The sequence below is a fragment of the Anolis sagrei genome, chromosome 6, assembly GCF_037176765.1.
Source record: "Anolis sagrei isolate rAnoSag1 chromosome 6, rAnoSag1.mat, whole genome shotgun sequence".
Lineage (NCBI taxonomy): Eukaryota > Metazoa > Chordata > Lepidosauria > Squamata > Dactyloidae > Anolis > Anolis sagrei.
In genome coordinates this window covers 31822085-31845058 of record NC_090026.1, presented here as the reverse complement: position 1 = coordinate 31845058, position 22974 = coordinate 31822085, and the positions used below count along the sequence as shown (strand labels likewise).

Genomic DNA, 22974 nt, shown 5'->3' with positions numbered 1-22974 from the left:
CAAATGTGAACACTGGTGGAGTTTGCAGGAAATAGACCTTGACATTTGGGAGTTGTAGTTGCTGGGATTTATAGTTCACCTACAATCAAAGAGCCCCACCAACGACAGAATTGGACCAAATTTCCCACACAGAACCCCTATGCCTTGAAGGGATCTCTGGTGCGAGCCTCCCTCCAGTTTCACACTCTCCCTCACCCGCACACGTGCATCACGCTGCCATGCGCTAAGCATGCCTGCTCTCTTCACCACCACCACCCCCCACGCTTAGAGTCTCAGAAACAGTCCTCCGCTTGGCTGAGGGGCCGGCCAATCACAGTGGAGGAGAGCTTTTGGTGGGAGGATTCACGGTCTGTTTTCAAAAAGGAAGAGAATGACAAGCGGAGAGATCTCCAGCCTTCTCTGCTAAAAGGGTTCCTAAGATCATCAGAAATATATGTTTTCTGGTGGTCTCTGGTGACCCCTCTGAAACCCCTCATGATCCCCCAGATTGAGAAACACTGCTCAAGTATAAAAGAAATCCTTTTAAAGCACAGAATCTAAGGGACATGCCTCCTTCCTACCCAGAAATAGTTCAATGAGTAATCAGTAGACACAGAACAATGACGATTAGTTGGACAAGGAGAGAAAGGGTCTGAACTTAATAGGAATGGACTATTCAGAATTAGCATTCAGAATTCCATTTACCAGTTGAGAACAAAATCTATCATTGTTAGTAGTCTTGTTTGTTATTTCATTAAAGCTCAACTCTGAGGAGCCTAAGAATCACCAGGTATAGAGCTTTCTTTGCAGATTCCTCCAATACATTCATTCATCATTTCAATTCCCTTGTTGCCAAATCTGAGAATCTGCTAACTTACCTGAAAAGAAATTTGCAACTGTGAGACTATTATCCAAATGATTCACATTATGACTTTAGCACGGGGCTGCTCCATGTGAAATTCCACCCTTCTTTCTGAAAATATCTCCTGCCATGGTTGATATGAGCCAGAAAGATAGCTTTGTAGGAGACGAGGCTCAAAGTAAGAGAGGGATCCTGATCCTGAAGTACCCTATTGAGTATGGCATTGTCACCAACTGGGACATCATGGAGAAAATGTGGCATCACACTTTCTACTTAAAACTAAGGTAAGTAATATCCAGGACAGCCACTTTATCCTTTGCTTTCTATGTTAGGCAGGATAGAAGGCCAGGATTTTGTCAATGTGCTTCTGCTTGCATTCTAGAATGTGGAAAAATATTTTTTGTACCAAATCAGCAACCCACCAGCTGGAATGGTAACTTAGAGCAGTGGATTTGGAGGCTATAGTCCCCAAAATAACCTTCTTCCCAAATTCTGATTAAGTCACTTTATACAATATAAAAGGGGCAAGGTTCAAGACCTTTACCTTTTCTTGATAAACTCCAGGGATGCCAGTGAACTAGATCTTTAAAAAGTAAAGGTTTCCCCTTGACATTAAGTCTAGTTGTGTCCGACTCTGGGAGGGTGGTGTTCATCTCCATTGCTAAGCCAAAGAGTCGACGTTGTCTGTTGATGTCTCGAAGGTCATGTGGCTGGCATGACTGCATGGACCACTGTTACCTTCCCGCCGAAGCAGTACCGATTGATCAACTCACATTTGCATGTTTTCAAACTGCTAGATTGGCAGAAGCTGGGGCTAACAGCAGGAGCTCACCCCACTACCCAGATTCAAACCGCTGACCTTTTGGTTAGCAAGTTCAGCAGCTCAGTGGTTTAACCCGCTGCATGACCGGGCCTAGGTCTTACTGATATATTAATCCAAGGGGTCTTGGTGACAACTGCTACAATTCCTTGGTTGCAAAAGACATAACAACATCAATGAAACAGACACATACAATCAAATCTGAACCAGGAAGCATTTGTGTTTCTTTTTTAAAAAACAGAAATAAAACCCATGAAGACAAGACAGAATAACACACAGTACAAAAGAGTAATTATATTTCCAAAGAAAATAAAAGGGAAAAAAAATAAAAGCTTTACCAGCTATTTTGGGATTTTTTTTTTCTAAAAAAGAACACTGGCTTAGAATGAAACAGGACCAGACCTTCTACAAATCAGCAGATTGGGTACAAACACTCAATAAGAATTGTTTTAGCAACTCAGGACAAGAAACCTTTGACACAGTGCTCATGAACAATAAATTTTCTTTTTTTAAAAAAACCAGAAGATTCAGAGGGTATGAAGGAATCACAGGAGGTAAAAGGGAATAAAACTAAAGCAGGTGAAAAGAGGTACCAGAGGAACAAAATTCCCACAATATCTAAACAGGTAACCATTGTTCATAGATAGCAATTTCCAAGTCGAGAATATCACCCCAACAGTTCCTGAAGGCTGATCACGGCTGCCTCCATCTTATCTATGTCTTTGACAGAGAATATTCTTCACTATCAGTCCTCTCTTGACTTCTAGGAAGTTGCCATTTTGTAAAAGAGATTCACTTTTTTTTTTCCTTTTTGCACCACGTATGAGTGCAATCACCGTATCACAGCTGGATGACAAATGCAAGGGCTTCAAGATGCCTAGAAGGCCTCTTCATCTCGCAAAAGTCTTTTGACGTAAAATCCCACTAACGGTCCCGTTCATGGGCTCCGCTTCACGAAGGCAAATTCAGTTTCCTCTATTCCCCAAACATCATTTCCAAAGAAAAACAGAGCACTCTCCAAGCACGTCTGTCTTCTTGTTCTCTGCTGTCAAATGCAGAGGCCATGTTTGGTCTCTATTTCTCTCTCTCTTTTGCCTTAAATTCCATTCATCATCGTTGGGATCTGTTGTCTTGGGCCGGCGCCTGGCCAACCCCCTTAAGTTCTTGACTCAGCCAAGTCCAAGGGAAACACACAGACAATGCAGCAACAGGGATATATTAGGCTGAACAGTCCCCTTTACCCAAAGTCCACCCCTCCCTAATTTGCACCAAGTTTACTTGGTGCCATTTGTTGTTCTCTTTTAAAAGTCTGCATATCCTAAAGCAGTCTCTTTCCCCCTCCCCTCCCACCCCAGCCCCACAAAAGAGGAAAAAGCTCCACAGGTTGCATCGTCTACCTGGTGATCAAGGTTGGGAGAAGCAACGGCTTCCATTGCTACCTCCGTTTAAAAAAATACACACACACAAACACGCGCGGGGTTGTGCGATGGGGTCCAGGCTTTAGGATTGCTTCAGTCGCTTGCGTGGGGGCCCCAGAAAGGGACACTGCGCAGAGGCCAACGAGCGGTATGCTTCAGCCACCAAATGAGGGTGAGACACTACCATCGACTTCCACCCTGACGTCTCCATGACATCGGAAGCGTGACTGTAAACAAACAACAACAATTTTAAGAGATGATTCCGTGTTTGGAAAGGTGCATAAACATGCAATGCAAAATCATCCAAAGGAAGTTCACTCACAAACTGTTTTTTCCACTTTGGCATCTTATTTAAATATCTTTATCATTAGCCTACTGAGCCTCCGGTGGCGCAATGGATTAAACCAGGGGTCCTCAAACTAAGGCCCGGGGGTTGGATACGGCCCTCTAAGGTCATTTACCTGGCCCTCACTCAGGGTCAGCCTAAGTCTGAAACAACTTGAAAGCACACAACAACAATGCTACATCATCAGCCAAATCAGGCCCACTCTTCCCATTGAAATACTAATAAGTTTATATATTTTTAAATTGTTCTTCATTTTAATTATTGTATTTTTTTTGCACTACAAATAAGATATGTTTAGTGTGCATAGAAATTCATTCTTTTTTTTCCCTTCAAATTAGAATCCGGCCCACTAACTGTTTGAGGGACTGTGAGCTGGCCCTCTGTTTAAAAAGTTTGGGGACCCTTGGGTTAAAACCTTGTGCTGGCAGGACTGAAGGACATTGTGCCGACAGGTCGCAGGTTCGAAACCAGGGAGGGCACGGATGAGCTCCCTCTGTCAGCTCTGGCTCCCTATGCGGGGACATGAGAGAAGCCTCCCACAAGGATGGAAAGACATCAAAACATCAGGGTGTCCCCTGGGCAACATCGTTGCAGACAGCCAATTCTCTCACACCAGAAGTGACTTGCAGTCAGTGTCGGGCAACAAATTCGGGCTGTTGGAGCATTTTTTGAACGAAGTGGTCGCCATAGTCAGGGATTAGGCCGTAGAAAGGTCGAAAGACAGTCCAATTGTCAAATTACCTCAGTAGTCAGTCCATTAAACAAATTTATAGCTCGCAAGAGATAGAAGATTCTCCAGCTGCTTTTGACAGCGTGGATTAAGAGAACTGCCAGCAAGCCCCGCCCACGGGCTATATATACTCAGGGGAGGTGGGCGTGGCTAGCTGGGGTCTAAACTGTCATTTTTATTTTCTAGAAGGTTCCAAGTGCTGCACTGCGCAGGCGCAGAGATACCAAATGTACGATTCACAGTGACTACGACAGGAAAATATAGATTACTCCTCTGTGCCATCCCAAGAATTACAGCCTTTTGTAGGGTGTTTTTCAACACTGTAATGATGAGTAGACAACACATTTACCTAAAAAATATCAAGGCTGTTCCAGATAATAAATTCTCTGACTTGCTGCCAATCAAATATCCATGCATTGTACTTACTACACATCATTCGGGCATGAAAATGGTTAGAACTCAAGCAGTTCTTAAATAAACATACCAATCATCACAAAGGGGATACTCTGCAGGAGAAAAAAACTGTTGCTAATGTGCAAGTGTTTGTCATTTCATTGTTCCTGCAGGGTTTGCTAATTCCCAGTGGAATGCTGGAGAAAATGAACATGAATGCGATTCTCACTGTCCTTTCCAAAAGGCAATTTTTCCATACTCCTTATGAAAACAATGTCTCTTTTTGGCATGAAGGTAAAAGAAAGGAACAGCTGAGGCGCATGCTACACTGATGTGAAGGCACAGTTAAAATGAGAGAAAACAACTGATTTTTGGAAAGGAAGACGCAGGTACCTGCCCTTCGAATGTAAGAGGTCATATCTTTTTTGGTGGGCTAATTTGAGTTTGGGATAAGGAGTCATTGGATCTAATTTACAGTGAAATGCTATAGGGCCGCTCTCTGCAGGGCTCTGCAGACTTTCACCACTCTGGGACAAAGAGAAAAGGAAAATCTTCTTACTAGTTTATGAAGTCAACTGCCTGAGTTTTCAACTGGTCAGCACTGTGTAGATCAGCCAAGATTAGAATTTCTGCTGCATTTTCTACGGACAGGTTGCTGCACAGGGCATCCTCACACATCACCTTCAAGCGCTCCAGAGCATACTGCAATCAATCAATTAAGAGATAAAAAGAAGTTGAAATTTAGAGACTTCTCCACAGCCACGTTAATTTTTATTGTGTTTTTGCATATATGACTGCCCGTTCCCTCCAGATGCATTTTTTTATTCGGCTAACATTTCCATACATATACTCTGCAGAATCATTCCAATTTTTTTTTACAAAATTGTGCAACAGCATCAAAACACTGTGGAATAGATCCAGATTTAGTCAGGGTTAAAATACTCCCACTGAATTCAATGAGACTTAATTTGCTGTGACTAAGTAAAGTCCCATCGGGTTTTCAATGAATCTGCTCAAACCTAAATGCAGAACATTCCCCATCTCCAATTATAGAAGTCTTCTAAAGCACAAAGTTCAAGCGCAGTGATATAGAAGCATGCATGGGGGTGCAATACTAAATCTGTTCTTGGTATCTGTTGGAGTTGCTCATCTAATGATAGGACAAACTCCTCAGACAATACCTACAACATATTCTGGTTGGAGAGGGAAAAACTAGGAACTTTTTTTGTACTCCACTAGCCCCCTTTCTACTAAACTAGTGGTTCCCAACCTGTGGTCCGTGGATCACTAGTGGTCCACAAGAACTAAAATATGGTCTGCGGCCTCACTGTCACTACACCATTGCAACAGGAGTGACTGGTCTCACGAAACCTTCTTATCATGCCAAGGCTTAGTAAATATGGTTTTCTGTGAGCGAGCAGATGGCAACTACTGGATAGCATACGTTCTGTATCAGAAACTAGAGCTTATGTGGTCTATGCAATGCAATTTTCTGAATCGGCAAATAACCAAACGGAATCTAAAGTTGACCTAAACTGATTCATAGCCCTTTTGGTACTAATGTTGGAGAGTGGTCCCTGGTCAAAGTGGCCAGGATTAGGGTTAGGTAAAAAAAGGTTGGGAACCATTTTACTAAACTGCTTGGAATCAATGCCAAACTTCACTCACAGAAGCAGAATTATGCAAAATGATAATAACCAACTACTATACATACTCATATATAGGATAACCTCATTTATTAGTCAAGCGCAGGTTTTGGGGCCAAAATTAGGTATTTGATGCCACCCATAGATAAGTCAAGGATCATTCCATGGAGAGGAGAAAGGGCCAATGCCACATGCCACCAGGGGACAAGTCACCCTTGGCCACTGACATTTCCCCTCTGATTTATTCATAAATAGCAAGATGGCGTTGTGATGGAGAAAGCAGAGATGGGGAACAATGCTTCTTTTGGGTTATCCCAGGACAGACTAAGCTCTTGCCTTTTGCCACTCTAGTCAGAGAAGGGACTGCTCCTTTAAAAAAAATAAAAGTTAAGATACTGTTGGGACCTGGAGCGTATTGACACTGACCCAGAGATAAGTCAACCCAGGTTCATGGGGTTAAATTTTTGTCAAAAATTTCTAGACTTCTCCATGAGCATATACAGTAACCTGTATAATTTATTCTATTTGCAGAACTTTAGAAGCTTGGGCACAATGAATATAAAATGACAAAAAGCAGCTTCTACATGGTTTCTGGTCCTTTTAATTCAACAATGTATTTTTTCCATCCTCTGGAACAACATCTCTGGAGGGCAAAGTCTAGCTCGCTAAACATATCTTCACCTAAGAGGCCAATGGCAGGTCTCCAGGGTTTTGGATATGTACTATGTTTTGTTTATAGTATAATTACTTATTTTCACCTAAGAGATAGCAAGAAAGACAGAACAAGCTGTTTCTAAGAGTCTCAGGCAAATATTACAGAGGTTTTATGTGCTACCATTAAAAGGTTTTGCTTTCTGTTTTAAAAAAGTCACGCAGGAATGTATAGAGAAGGGAGATACTTAATAATCACTCCCTGACACCCCCCTCCCATCAATGAAAAGCCCCCTCAATTTGACTGCAACTAGAACTGCTTCCATTGCACAGTACTTGCCACAACCCAGACCCAGATTCACTTGGCATCTGCCAAATGACTGGGTAGTGGGAGAAACGACAGGTTGTGAGAATGTGCGGGAGAATACGCATTCCAATTGGAAAGTGATACATTTCTACCAGAACATTAAAAAGGGGGTCTCTACTAAGGTTTTCCATCTGAAATTCACTATTGATTTCTTCTCTCTGCAAAGATATAGCTCAAACCACAAGGGCTTTCTGACTGTTTATTTTGATGACAAATTAAACTAGAGCTAGAAAAACAATTCACATTCCTAGAAGCCCATCCTCCCTAATGTTATTCTTTGCCCCTGCCAGAACCTTGCTATTGTTTCATTCCTTTTTGAAACTTGGTCAGTCTGAGAATACTGAATCCTGTTTTCTAACTGATCAGAACTCAGTAGCAGTTGAAACATTTCCAATACATAGAACCCTGTTTTCACAGATATAAATTCACACATTTTCTTTCTGTGTTCAGATGTTAACAATATGGAGTAAGGAGTAAAACAATCTCGGTGGGGCAAAGACTGAACAGCAGATAATGTGCTTGTGAAATATCAAAGATCCTAATTTATGTTTTAACCTGCCAATATTTATTCTGTTCTTCTTTATTTATTCTGTTTATGGCTCTCATTTCCAAATAAGATGAGATTTGGGGGAGGAGGCAGATCCTAATTGCTTTCCCTTTTTGCCCAATCTGTTTCTGTTTGTAGTTAAAGGGGGAAATAACAACATCATTAATATAATCACCATCACCATTATCATATATATACTTTTCACCTAAATTGGGACTTCAGATACATATATAATACAACAAACTGCCATAATCTTTGACCATATTGTCTAGGACTGATGGTAGCTATAGCTCAAAACATTTGAAGGATATTAAATAAGGAAAACTAGCTCAATAAAGATGAAAACATGCTGATATCAGAGTCTCCAATGTGGCTTCTGCCACTTTTAAACAAACATAAAAAGAGAAGAGCTGGGCTGCCATGCTTCTTGCGTACCTTGTCGGCAGCTGCAAGCAAATCGTCAGCCATTTTATCAAGATTGGGTGCCTTTCCCGTGTAAATGAAGCACATCATTTCTTTAAAAACTTCGGGTTCCACGTCATTGATTTCTACTCGATTCTGCAACGGATGGAAGATTGAAATTATTCTACAACATTCAGTCAACACATCCACCTGGCCCTCTCAAGGCCCAAATCTCTCTCTTGAGACCAAGAGTAACTAACTCTTGGGAGAAAAAAAGAAATCTTTAGGAGCCAGCACATATTTTTTTTTTTTACTGCAGGAAACAGTGTATTGAAATGCTCCCCTCACCTCTGTTTTGCCACCTTCTCAAGCATATAGAAGTAACAAGTGGTGCTTACAGTTATGTAATCAGAATCTCAAATGGCACAAGAGGTACTTTCCAAATGTTTTAGAATTGTTCATAATGCCAATTTTCTTTCTTGCCCAGTCTGAAAAATTCAGGGACATTTAGAGACATCTGTCTCAGGTGTATTTTCCCAACAAGTTTGCAAGGTAGGAATGCTGTCTAACCATCTTCCCTGAAGCAAAGACACCAACCAGTAAGCTTCATAGCTGAACAGGGATTTGAATCAATTACTTGTTTCACTTACAGCTATGTTGCATTTTCATCAGCAGGGTTGATTCCATAGCTTTGAAGATCAAGCTGTTTGAAATCCAGTTTATTAAGCTAACTCTCTTTTTTTTCTGCTCCCAGAGCAAAATGCCCCATCAGATTGGACATGCCAACCCACAGATATAATTTCTGTTTTCAGTCCTTGTGCTTCAGCCAGATCTTTGAAGGTAGAAGTCCAAAGTCTGAAATCCTTTCAAGCTACTATTGGAGCCTAGCAAGAATTGTTTCATCCCCTCAACATTTCCCCATCTATACAATAAATAGGACCACAACTTGAAAGCTGTCTTCTCTGTTCACTTACTTTTTTACTCTCTTCCATTTCATGTTCAAACATAGCACTGAAAACTGGAGAACGTGCTGTGGCCAGAGGTGGATGGGAAGGAGGGGAGCGAGGAGAAAAAACAGAAATGCAATTAAAACCATGAGGAGAGATAACCCTTCCTCTCCAGAGAGAAACTGGTACATGGAATCAGTACCTGCAGATGCAAGTACCAACATAAATAGGGAAAAGTAAACATTGATAGAAGGTTCATGAGTAAAATATATCAACACGTGCATTAAAAAAGTAAATCAGTGCAAAACTAGCTTTCATATCACAACTGACATCATCATCCATGTGAATGTTTCTGAAAATCACACCTTAAGTAAGGTGCGGTCCATTCATTTGCTATATATATAGAACCCTTAACAATATTTCTTCTCACTAGTTTGAAGTGAGGGTTTGTGAATAAAATATACCATCTTCCAAGCTACATACAGGTTTGATAGCCATGGCGGAGCAAAAACCAACCAGGGCACCAAATTGGTCCCCAACAATTACAAGTTTTTTTTTTAATTATCTAGCTTTTTTTAGTTTCAACATTCAGTCATCATAAACTTTCAAATATAGCTTTGCATCCACAAGAGCTAGAAATGACGTTTTAAAAAAACAACATCAGAAAGCTGCATTCTGAAGCCAACAATGCAATGATACATTTGGGACTTTTTTCTCCCATACCCTAATGTTTTCGTTTCTTTTGTTTCCCCAATATCCCCCCATCCTCTTCCTGGAATCAATTGTTCCCTTTTTAAAAATTCGCCATTTGGCGCCCTTTAAAAGACAACCTGTGGAAGACACATCAAGGCACTCAGTCTGTCATTGACCTCTCCATCCGTCATCCTGCTAATCCTCCTGCCTGAGAAGTTACCGACCTGCTAATATGGCTTTGTGAGCCTGGAACTCCTGGCCTGCCACACATAGGCAGCAGTCCGTGAAGCGAGAATTTTCCCAGAGGCCTCCCAACTCATCAGCCAAGCGGCATTCAGGCACCTTCACCATATTCATGGAGTTCTGGCCGGAGATATTGACAGAGTCCTGTACTACACTCACCTGCAAGGAAGCACAGGGGTCAGCATCTCTACAAAAGTAGGATTAGCAGTGAACCTAAAAGCATAAAGCAAAACAAAATGCGGCAACAAATCCCCATGGATTTTCTCAGTCAGTGATTCAGACCTTTTCTGAAAGAAAGACACAGAAAAGAAAGCCTGTGTACACCCACACACTTGGATGGAATAAGGAATTTGCATATATTCACCCCATGGGATTAAAGAGGCGACCATCCAACCCTGAAGCCAAGTTACTGAGGTTGTGAGGAATGCCAGGTTGGCGTAATTAAATTAGAAGAGCAATTTGATATGGATGGTCTAATACGCATACACACACACCTTCTATGAGAATTAGAGTGTATCCACCCCTTCAGTTTTATCTGCAAGCTTGCTCTGAAAATTTAGCTAAGAAAATAACTGCTTTGAAAAAGTTTACCAGAGATTACTTATATGAACTTGAATAAAAATAAAAGTATAAGGAAAGATAGAGCCCAAATTAAGAACTCTGGACATAAATATTTCACTGGAAATGTTACAGATGTGCTTCAATCTCCACCTTCAAAAATCAATAGCACTTAAAAAGTGTGCCATTCTGGCTAGACTGTGCTCAGTACCTCTACAATCATAAATGTTTTTAATATATTAAATTATCCCAAAGCCACTGCCATCTGTTCTGAATACTGCACTGCACCCATGGAATGTGAAGAACCTGGCTTTTGCTTCTTTGATGCAGCAAATGGCTCATGGAAATGGGTACCTTGAGGATCCCTATGTAGCCTAGCTTGTGGGCTCAACCCTACCGGTCTGAGAAAAACATTAACCATGCAAGTATAAGAGGATGGCTCATAAAATCAGGGCCAACCATGACCACTAGGCAGCCTATGTTGTTGCATTTTTAGACAAAATGAGCTTATGTATTGTCGAAGGCTTTCATGGCTGGAATCACTCAGTTCTTGTGGGGTTTTTTGGGCTATATGGCCATGTTCTAGAGGCATTTCTCCTGACGTTTCGCCTGCATCTATGGCAAGCATCCTCAGAGATGAGGTCTGCAGACCTCACCTCTGAGGATGCTTGCCATAGATGCAGGCGAAACGTCAGGAGAAATGCCTCTAGAACATGGCCATATAGCCTGAAAAAACCCACAAGAACCAAAATGAGCTTATGATTTTGCATTTTTAGAGAAAGAAGTCATAACAGAAAGTAAATGGATTTTTTTAGCGTTACATGAACCCAAACTTCTAGAGCAGTTCCAAGTTTTAAAGGAAAGAGACACCCACACAAGACTCTCTCAACTCACAAAAGTTACCCAGTCTCCAGAGAGCCTTGGCAGTGCCAAAAAAACATTTTTTTAAAAAAAGAAAAACCCAAGCACCGTTGCTGCTAAATAGAAACAAAACTGGAGGTACCTGTGGCCAAGGAGGAGGAAAGGAGTTAGTTGAACATATGGTACACCTACCTAAATGGGAGGGAAAAACCTAACCATCAGCAATAAACAGTACAAGTTTGAATCTATGTGCATCACTCCTGGTTTCACAGATTCATAGGCTTCTGTCAGAAAAACATCCTTTCTATTTTTAAAATTGATTCACTAAGCACTGCTAGTCCACATACTTGAGAGTTTGGAAATATTAATTCCTGGGCCACAACTGCCAGAATCTTCCATACAGTTCAGCTAGGGCGAATCTTGAAACATTTAGTTCAGTGGTTCTCAACCTGTGGGTCCCCAGGTGTTTTGGCCTACAACTTCCAGAAATCCCAGCCAGTTAACCAGCTGTTAGGATTTCTGGGAGTTGAAGGCCAAAACATCTGGAGACCCACAGGTTGAGAACCACTGATTTAGTCCAAAAAAGGTAACTTTTCTAAGTTCTGCACTTATTTCCCCATATTCTCTTCTCGTGACTCATCTGACAGAATGTTACAAACAACCACAACTAAAAAACTGATGTTTAAAGTAACTCCAGAGAACTAAAGCATGCAAGATGGACCATATAGTAAGCTACACAAGCAAGGAAGGTGATCTAGCGGTCCAAAAGCTAGACAACAACAATTCTACAATGACACCCGATGTTGATAAACATGTCTATAAAGGATGGCGGAAGCATCCTCCTGCACACTGTTTCAAGAAAAAAAGATTTTCACCACTTACCTCACAGAAGAGAGTGAGTTTGTCATCAGGAAGGAGTCCATTGGCTTCATCCAAGAGAAAGTCTCTTCTAATGAATTTCTTGAAACCCCAGTCTTTGCCTTGCACAAACCGGTAGGCTCGCTGACTCTCTGAGAACATATGAATGGCAGAATGTTTAAACAGAAAGGAAAAAAAAAACCAAGACAAGCAATACCTGGAGCCTTAACTTCTCTTCTGCTCATGTTTGGAAAATAAACACAAGCACCTACCCACCAACTAGGCATACCCATTGCTTTTGTTTCTTCTCCTTTTGCATTCAGGATAGAGAACTTGAATTTGGCTCGAACTTCACTCTTTGGACAGCTGACTAGTAACAGGTAAAGTGAAAGGTAATCTTTACTCTCTTCATCCAAGCCCTTTGGATTCACACGCAAACACCTACAGAAGCAAAGAAAAAAGCACTTTTTAATTTCTTGATACAGTCATACACACAGTTCCAGTGAAACAAGTGGTATTTTTTTTTCTGAAGGCCCGTCTTTTTTCCATGATGAATTCATCATGAAATCTCCCATTCATGATATGTCACCATTTGTATTGTATGGAACAATGGATTGCATTCTGTAATGCACATGTGTCAAACTCAAGGCCTGAAGGCCAAATTTGGCCTTACATGTTATTTTATAACATGTACTACAACTCCTGTATTCCTCATCAATAGACCTGTCAATAGACCTCATCAATAGACCTGTCTAGATCTGATGGGAGCTGTGATATGGCACCATTTGGAAGGATTCAATTTGCTCTATATAGTCAGGATAATGTGGTTTGAATTTAGATACAAGGCTTGGGTATAATGCTTGACTTGAAAATGTCCTCTGTCATGACCAGCAGTTTGCTAGGTTTGGTTCAGGTGTTGCTGAGTGCTTGGAAAGGGTTAACCTGTCTCCTGTTTGGAAGTAATGTTTCACAGGCTGTAAAGTTTGTTTGTTTGTTTGTTTGTTTGAAACATTTATATTCCATCTTTCTCACCCAGGAGGGGACTCAGGGCGGGGCACAAAATAAATACAGCAAACATTCAATTCCAGGACATAAAACTATAAATATACACAAACACTAAAATCACTTACATCTACATTAAAATCAGCTGTTTATTGGTGAAGGCCTGCTTGTAGGACTAGCAGCTGAGGATCTCTGCATGAAAAGAGATTGCTCTTTGGAAACAGTAACATTGAATTGTGGAACCCGTATCTTGGCTGTGAATTGTGGAACCCGTATCTTGGCTTGGGTTGGGTCTTGATACCTAGATCTTGTTCTTGTGATCCTGCCTTGAACCTTGCTCGATATGTGTTATACCTTGAAAACTTGTACCTGAATTCTGGACTGACTTCCTGGCTTGAATCAAAGGCTTAAATAACTGTTTGTACTTCTGGACTTTGAACTTCAGTTTTACCTTGCTTATCTGAATTAATTTTGGAACCTTGACTACAGATTGTGCCTTTGGAATGTGGAGCTTTGTTTTGTATTACCTCAGCTGTGTGCTGTATTTCTGTTCTGTAGTCAGTCCTTGAAAAGACTCAGTTTAGTTCTTCGTTTAAGTGAACTAGTTTTGGCACGTCCTAGGTTTGTTTAGTTAAGCTTCGGTTTTGTTATTGGGTGAGAACCCTGGAACGCAACATAACCTTTCCCCAACCTCAGAGCCACAAGTGTTGTTGGGTTAGAATTCCCATTATCCCCAGTCCACATGGCAGAACAGCAAGAGCAAAGGCAGTTGTTGCTCAATAATACCTAGGGATCCAACTGAGTAAAAACTAAAAATAACTGACCACATGTAAAAAAGTACTGTTGGACTGCATGAGTCTCTTGTGACATCAAGTTTCCAGACCTCAATGAATAACTAGACTAGAAACAGGATTAGGCTGAGGGATTCCTCACCTCCTCCCACATTCCTATGCATGGTTCTAAAAAAGGGGGCTTGGTCTTTACTCTTCCTCCTTGCCACTGTCTCCTCCCCTTTGGTGATGGAGGAATGAAATTCTGCGAGGGAACTTCATTTTTAAAGGTATTTGGGCTGGCCATGTGGCCATTTGCCATTCTTTCCAGTCTCTTTCCCTTCTACCTATGAGGATGCACATTTTGCCTCTCTCTAGACAAAATGTAGCTGCATGGACGTTTTACCATTTTACCTCTTTAGGAGATGGGATTTAGTAAGCTAGTTAGCTCCAAGACCTTTTCTATCAAGAATGTATTTCTTTTACTTCAATAAATATTTTTGAACTTAAAGTTCTGGCTCTGCAATCTTGTGCCATCCTAAGATATATAAGCTTATCCCAGCTCGTCACATATAAGTTTCTGCTGGTTATGAAGTTTACTTCTGGTACTCTGCTATATTTATGGTGGAATCACCCCAACCGAGCTCAGATTCCCCAACAATTCCATGCCCAAACTGAAAACAATCCTATCTACCCAGTATCTATCCAGTCACTATTTTGCCATTTTACTGAAGTAAGTATTGAAACTTAGGATTAGCACGTTGTCTAAGATTTTTAGTGAGTGTATATCTTAACCAAGATTTAAAGAACCATATGCAGTCAAGATAATGTTCATGCCATTTCCACTTGCATTCTGGGCAAGAATTTCTTGGGCAATGGTCCTTACCATTTCAATTTATCATTAGCTCCTGAAGAAAACGTTGAACTTTTGATGACCTCACCCATTTCCTCCCGGCAAAAGCTGAAATTGTTGATGGTCCACATGTAGGAAAATTTGACCACTTTAATCTGTAAAAGAAAAAGGGAGGAGGGGAGACCCAGAAATGGATGTATGAAGAATAAAATTACTGAAAGACTGAAACACAAAGAATCCCATTGATGCTACTCATCAAAGAAACATTCTTGTCCAAGTGGGGGATGTCTTTCATTCATATTAAGAAATGGTTAACAGTTATGCCATCTTAAAAATTCCTCCATCCTTTTGAAAAGTGGTGAGACATCCAAGAGTTTCGGCATCTTGCTTGTCCTTCACACATATAAGTGAATAGAAAGCTTTAGCCTGTGAGTCTTATGTTCTTAACCGAAGTAAAGGAAGAGAACCTATGGCCTATACTGATTCACCTCAAGGGAGACCTGAGAATCCTATTTACATTCATGGGGTCTCAACTTTCTTTTTTAAATCAATGCTGACATTCTCAGGATTAAACTGCTGGATTCTTGCAATGGGAAAATGTATCCTCGTGGCTCCATTACATTGTTTTTTCCCCATTTATTACTTTGACCTCTGTTTTTAAAACAGGGTAAGAGCACCTTTCCTGTTTACAATGCTAAACGATCCTCATAACCCATTATGTGCATGGAGAGTGGCAGTGTTGCAGGCTCCCCAACAAAACATAAAGCTGTCTTCTTTTGAAGGCACGCAAGAACCTCAGTTCAAATGTGCTCTAGAGGAACTACTATAATTACCTTATTCGATGGATTAACCAGAGGGAATGAGATTATTGCATTTTTAGCTGGGGCATTATCCAGCTAAAAAGCAGCAGTATGGGTTCCATGAACCGAATGCAAGAATAGTGTTAAAGCTTTTTCCTTCTTTTCCAACACATAAAGACTTGAAAATGCTTGTCTTTTACAGGATCAAGCATGTAGTTCCATATGAATGGATTGGGCTCCTATATTACCCATTCCAAGGCTGGTTTTGATCAGGGAAAACATAATATAAAGAATAAGAGCTACAAATAATAATAATAATAATAATAATAATAATAATAATGATAATACTTTATTTGTATCCTACCACCATTTCTCCAGCGGGACTCGGGGCAGCTCACAGAAAGCACACAATAGTGCAACAATATACAAATACAACAAAATACAGAAAATAAAAATGCATAACAATAAAATTAACCCAATTTTATTTAAAACAATTTTACATTTCATGCTTTGTAAAACTTTGGACTGTATGAAATCCTACCAGGATAGTATGTGTATCCCTAAGTCTAGGATTTTATACTCACCAGTGGTTTGAGAAGACCTCAGCATCCTAGCCTGAAAAGAAGACCTCAGCATCCTAGCCTGACAGGCCGCAAAATATTTTGCTTGAGGTCAAAGCAGCTCAAATGGCCACACTGAATGTTCCCAGCATTAAAACTACTATCAAGGTATGTTTTGTTCACTGTTAAGGGAGTGTCAAGAAAAAGATCTAAATCACAGACTTACTTGAGTGTAACACCAGCTCTCTGCAACAGGTCCACTTGACATCTCTGCCGGAGGAGGAGGACTCGGTACCCTTGACATTGCCAGTTTGGAAGATTTCAGACAGGATTCCACAGGTTAGTTTAAAAAATCTAGTTGTGCAATCTTTAGCCTGGTTGGGGAAAAAAGGGTAAGGAGCACATTTTTAAAAAATGCAGCAATTCTGTTACATTTCAAAAAAAAAATAGCAAGTCTTAAAATGCCATTTTACAGATATTTTTTTTATAAAAAACACACCTGTTTGATCTTCTGTGCCCATTTTGTATGATGTATGTTTTGTGAGAGTAACAGCCTCAATGAAATATTAACAGGATTTGGTTGATGGTTCATAAATTCAATTGCTATGCATTTAAGATTTTCTAAACTCTGCAATAGACTATGCACCTTCTGATGCTTATTTCTTTACAATATTTAAACAACGAGGAGAATAAATTCACTACAGCCCTTACCATTCAACTTAGTAATTAGAACTCCCTCTTTACAGTGGGGAACTAAGCTTGGAGTTGGAGATATAACAAAAGTCACAAGTCATTGCTGAGATGGGATCTGAATCCAAGGGAATCCTGTAGCTGTTTACAAACCATCATCAACTCGTGCAACGTAAATGCAGCTGTCACTGCCAAAGAGTGTTCAACAGCAGAAACACGAAGTAGATAGTACACACCCCAGTTAGTGTCAACAAAGCAACTGACTGAAAGTTAAACCACAACATCTTCCTATACCTTAAGATGGGTTGAACTATAACCTTTACAGCTGTCTGTGGGGTTATCAGCATTGCAATCCAACGCATCTTGAGGGATTGTTGGAAGTAGATATAAAGTCTGTCTCCATTTTGTACACACATGGCAGCTGCTTTACTATGCACTCTAGTCCCATTTTTATTAAATACGGAATGAAATTTAGCAGTTGCATCACAAGCAGAAGTAGGGCCTAATGAACCGTAACTGCAGCTTCAGTATCAGAACATGAGTACAAACCACCATTGGCAGCCCAGCACATTTCCCTTAATGGGGGATGGATGCATTGTAGCCTGGACAGGTGAGATGCAATCCTAGGATGACTCCACTGTGTGACCAAAAAATCCTTAGCTAACACTCCAGCTTGCTTTGGGCAATGTGACTCAGCTGAAACATAAGGCTTTCCTTGCTCCAGTCCCTCTTACCTATGATACTGCATATTTTGTAGCACAACAAATTGAAAGAGTATATTTTTTTCAGAAGAGCTCCATACATTGCATTCTACAGAATGAACTAAGGAAAAGGAAAAAGGAATCAACCCCAAGGAGCTTAAAGTCTGAATTTCACCACACACAACTGATTGAAGGGAGAAAGGATAACTAAAAGGCTGCCACATTGTACTGAGATGGAAATTCAGTTCAAGTGTTAGCAACATTCACTTTGTGAGTAGCAGAGGTTTGCTCGCATTGCACACAATCCTTCACTCCCTTTCCTAGCAAAACCCTGCACAGGAGCGACATGGTTCTTTGTGGAAAGCAAGCTGCACCGGAAGGGTGGGCAATATAGTCTATTTATTTATTTATTTCGCATATTTGCATCTCGTCCTTCTCACCCCTGGAGGGGGGCTCAGGACAGCTTCACAACAGGCATCATTCAATGCCAACAACACTAATAAACAATAAAAGCAATGTATTTATTATGTATTTATTTAAAACATTTATATTCTGCCCTTCTCACCCCGAAGGGGACTCACGGCGGAGCACAGCATATACACAGCAAACATTCAATGCCGGGACACAAATTCACATACAATACATAAACACAAAAAAACATTTATCAAAATATTAAAACCATCCTAGTCATCCGCGTCAAATCTAATCAGCCTGGTCATCTTTCCTATTGCTGCTTTATTGCCCTGTCCTGAAAGCTTGGTCCCACAGCCAAGTTTTTACCATCCTTCTAAAGGACAGGAGGGAGGAGGCTGACCTGATCTCACCAGGAAGGGAGTTCCGTAGCTGGGGAGCACTCAGCGAGAAGGCCCTGTCTCTCGTCCCCACCAATCATGCCTGTGACAATGGCGGGACGGAAAGCAGGGCCTCCCCGGAGGATCTTAATCTCCACGATGGTTCATAAGGGGAGATGCATTTGGACAATTAAAACAATTCCTTAATGCTTTAAAATTACTAACACATTGTTTAAATCACGCAGGTTTGAAATTATAGTCCAGGTCAGTCCACTGTCATTCACACAAATTGAGTCTCATTCTGAACTGCTGCCTCTACTGTTCGAACGCTTGGTCCCGTAACCAGGTTTTGAGTTTCATTCTAAAGGAGAGGGCCAATCTAATGTCACTGAGTAGAGAGTTCCACAGGTGAGGGGTTACCACTGAGAAGGCCCTGTCTCTTGTCTCTACCAGTCGCGCTTGCGAGGATTGTGGGACCAAGAGCAGGGCCTCTCCCATCAATCTTAGACTTCGTAATGGTTCCCAGCAGAACATACATTCAGACAGATAAGCTGGGCCGTTCAGGGCTTTATAGGCTAAAGCCAGCACTCTGAATTGTGCTCGGTAGCAGATTGGCAACCAGTGGAGCTGGTGTAGCAGAGGGGTTGTATGCTCTCTGTATGCCACTCTGGTGAGCAACCTGGCTGCCATCTGTTGGACTAGTTGGAGCTTCCAAGCAGTCTTCAAAGGCTACCCCATGTAGAGTAATTTATTTGGGATGTAACGAGAGCGTGGACCACCGTGGCCAAGTCTGTTGCATTTCTAGAGATAACTGGCACTTTCCCCAAACAGTTGCAAGGAGCAAATCTGATTTTTTATATCTTATAGATCCGCTTCTCAAAGCTGCAGTCAGAACAACCCACCTACCACTTGTGCACAGTCAGCTTGGATTAAAAGGAAATTTGGATCTGTTTTCCACAAGTCTTATCTCCTTCCATCACAAAACACACATGCACGCAAAGAACACAGCAGACATCATCACCTTACCATACTGGCATAACTAGATATTGCCTGCCAAATCCAAAGATACACACAGCTACCAGGCAGGGTCCTAGGGGAGTGGCACGTTAGCTTGCCATCCCCAGTGACTCCCTAACACACTTGAGTGCCAGCAGCTGGCAAAATGTATGCATCAAACCGCTCTTCGGAATCTGAAGTTTTTTTAAAACAACAACAACACACAACAAAACTGCCACTAACAGCAGAAGTGTGAGAGAGGAGCTAAGGATAAACAGATGTTTCCATAAAGCTGGAATTGGGGAGGAGAGGAGATTGAGAACAGAAGCAGCACTTTTGGAACACAACCTCAAACCCATCAGGCCTCTTCTCATCAAAACTGACACATGCATTTCAGGCTTCCATTACCTTTTCCAATACAATTTTCAGATACTTCCTACCATGCATGGCTCTCAAGATATGAACACATTCTTTATCCATTGTAAGTGGGGAAACTGACACAATCTTCTTAAATAAGAAATATACAAGCATCACACAGAATATGACATTTGCATCCCCTTATACCTCTCAGCATCAAAAAAGGATGACAATAGGATCAATGTTACCGCTGAAAAAGCTTCAGTCTGAGGAAGGCAGCAATATCCTTGTTGAGCAGTTTTATCTTTTATGTACACCAACTGGGCAAGTTTTCAAATCTATTTATTCCACTTTGCAGTAGACTGGAAGACTGAGCCAATATATCTGTTGGCAAGTGTCATCTCTCCACTAACAGCAGGTGTCACATAGTATGGGTCTTCTGATCCTGACATTTTTTCTATTGCCACCTTGCTCCTAATAGTCATATAATGAGGCTACACTCCTACTGTAGCTCTGGACAAGGATGTAGGAGATTCAATTTTAAATCCCTGTTCATGAAGCTTCCTCCACATCTTTGAGATCATGGTTTTCAAATTGCCTAAATTATGTTGAAGGGTATTTTTGAGGCTAATGCAGCAGAAGTAGAGATGGAACAACGGCCACAACCCCAATAACTCTTGTGATCATACTCCACATGGATAAAAATCAACTTCAGAGATGGATAGGTCTGTTTTTGTCAATGTCACTTTTACTTTAGAACAGTGGTTACCAACCTTTTTTTGACCAGGGACCATTATGACCAGGAACCTCTCTCCAACGTTAGTGTCAAAAAAGTTACAAATCAGTTTTTTGTCAACTTGAGATTTAGCTTGGTTATTTGGGGTCCTGGTTCAGAAAATTGCATTGGATAGACCACATCATTTTTAGTTTCCGATACAGAACATATGCCATCCAGTAGTCCTTCTGCTCGCCCACAGAAAACCATATTTAATAAGCCTTGGCAGTATAAGAGGGTTTTGCGAGACCAGACGCTCTCGTTGCAACGGTGTAGTGAGGCTTCAGACCATATTTTAGTTCTTGCTGACCACTGGTGGTCCATGGACCACAGGTTGGGAACCGCTGCTTTAGAAACAGGTAATACGTTAAAGGCTCGGAATCTGAACATCCACTCCCTCAAGGCAGTAGCTAGGGCAAAGATGTGAAACCTGTGGTTCTGCAGATGTTAGTGGGCCAGTGTGGACAAGGTCGATGAAAGCTGGAGTCCCAAAACATCTGAAGCATCACAGGTCACCCATCGCTGGGATATAATGTCTGTAACGAGTGGTGGTCTGCAAGAAGGGATGACCAACACATATTTTCCTTAGCATTTCTATACCATCAACCACGTACCTGACAAAGAACTACTATTAATAAAGTTCGCCATGCCATCTGCTCTTTATCTTAGTTTGAGGTCAACATCATTTTCCAATAAGTCTAATTTCATTATGTGAGCTGTTATGAAAACTATTATGGCTGAGAAAAGTGCTACATAAATATTAGAACATCCCTAAATAATATATATACAGGAAAGATATGAGGGTGAGCAGCCATCTATGAAAGTTCATCACCATTATCATGTTTCACAACCAATTTTTCAAAGCAATTATAGTCAAAGCATATAAATACCGTTTTAACATAAGAGAATTAAATTACTCAAAATAATACATTTAAAAGTAATGTAAGTTTAAAAAGAATGTCTAGGCTGTGAGAATACCTAAAGATTGTCAATCATAGGAATCTATATGATTTTGGACCAGATTGGGGTTTCAAAGTCAATACAAACACTTTAACCTTAGCCCATAAACAAACTGATAACCCATGAAATCAATTTAAGTGATGTGTCTTCACTCCCACTCTTTGGCAGCCACGTTTTGAACCAAAGGCACTTTCCAAACTGTCTTGACTGATACCCCATACAGACTGCATTGTAGTAAATTAGCCCAGATGTATCAAGCAAATGGACAACAGAAGCCAAAAATTGTTTCTTTAAACAGGACCACTACTAGCAAAACTAGCAAAAGGTGCTCCTGAATGCAGATGCTACTGGAGTATCTAAAGATAACACTAGGTCCAGGTGTCCCTAAAACCTCAATAGTAGTACATCCTCATGCAAAACAAGTTGTCTATCTCTAGAGATGGGACACTGTAAAAAGAAAAAAAAAACCCTTAGTTCCTCGTATCACTAAATGTGGAGTTCTCATACTCTCCAATTTGCACAATTACTCGTTTTAAAGAACATTTTTCTGTTTACACATAGCATAGTAGGGTTTGTTATGCTCATTTTATAACAACTGCTGAAATAAATTACAGTCATCTCTATCTTACAGACAGAAAACGGAGATTGGGTCTTTATTCAAGGCCACAGATGGAGCCTCATAATTGGAATGGGTCTTACAGTCAAGACTCCCAGGTCAGAATTCATTGTTTTTTATCCACTAACTCAACTCCTGCATTATAGACAGCTTCAGCTACAAAACCCTTGCCCCCCTGCTCCAGTTTGGCTTTCTCTTTAACCTACCCGTTTTGCTCAAACCTTCTCAGTCACCAACAATCTAGCAACAAAGAAGGGGTGGGGGGCTGATGGAATGAATGGGGGATGAACCTATCAGGGAAGCTCCAGATGAATTTTATTTGTATATGATGGATTTAAAGATATAAGAGGAAAACGTTTGCATAAAAATGAATCTTGTCAATTGCTTACCTACATTACCTGCATAAAAATAGCCTCACTAAAAATGTGAGGAAGGGGTGGTATCCCCCCACCCGCGATGTGCAAAGACAAGTTAAATGTAACCAACAGAAGGTGTTAAAAATTCCATCATAAACAGACAAATCTGCACATACCATACACGTCTGGCTTAAAGCAAGCTGATAAGAGTATTATCAACAGAGTTCTGAATCGTCAAGAGAAAATTAAATAGATTTTTCAAAAGGCAACAAAGCTTTCAGAAACACAGCAGATATTGAGATTAGCCTGGCACAGAGAGATTACCCGCCACGCTTCTTCTCCCTCTGAAAAGATGATTTCACACATTGCCATGCCAGGGCATCAAATTACTACTTGGAATGAGCCATTAATTTGATTCCTGCTGTG

At 40.8% G+C, this 22974-nt stretch overlaps 1 protein-coding gene across 2 annotated transcripts in view; it reads right to left on the bottom strand.

Annotated features, from left to right (window-relative positions):
* Window positions 1-1861: 1861 nt before the first annotated feature.
* SPOP (speckle type BTB/POZ protein) overlaps window positions 1862-22974 on the bottom strand; it is a 53322-nt gene continuing 32209 nt past the window's right edge. For both annotated transcript variants that reach the window (XM_060780837.2, XM_060780838.2), the window contains exons 2-10: window positions 16533-16680; window positions 14980-15101; window positions 12611-12762; window positions 12346-12473; window positions 10026-10203; window positions 9136-9191; window positions 8195-8317; window positions 5108-5250; window positions 1862-3306 (exon numbers count right to left, since the gene is read on the bottom strand). In XM_060780837.2, the coding sequence (XP_060636820.1) occupies window positions 3162-3306; window positions 5108-5250; window positions 8195-8317; window positions 9136-9191; window positions 10026-10203; window positions 12346-12473; window positions 12611-12762; window positions 14980-15101; window positions 16533-16610 (1125 nt within the window). In that variant the 5' untranslated portion in view covers window positions 16611-16680 and the 3' untranslated portion in view covers window positions 1862-3161. The remainder of the gene's footprint in view (window positions 3307-5107; window positions 5251-8194; window positions 8318-9135; window positions 9192-10025; window positions 10204-12345; window positions 12474-12610; window positions 12763-14979; window positions 15102-16532; window positions 16681-22974) is intronic.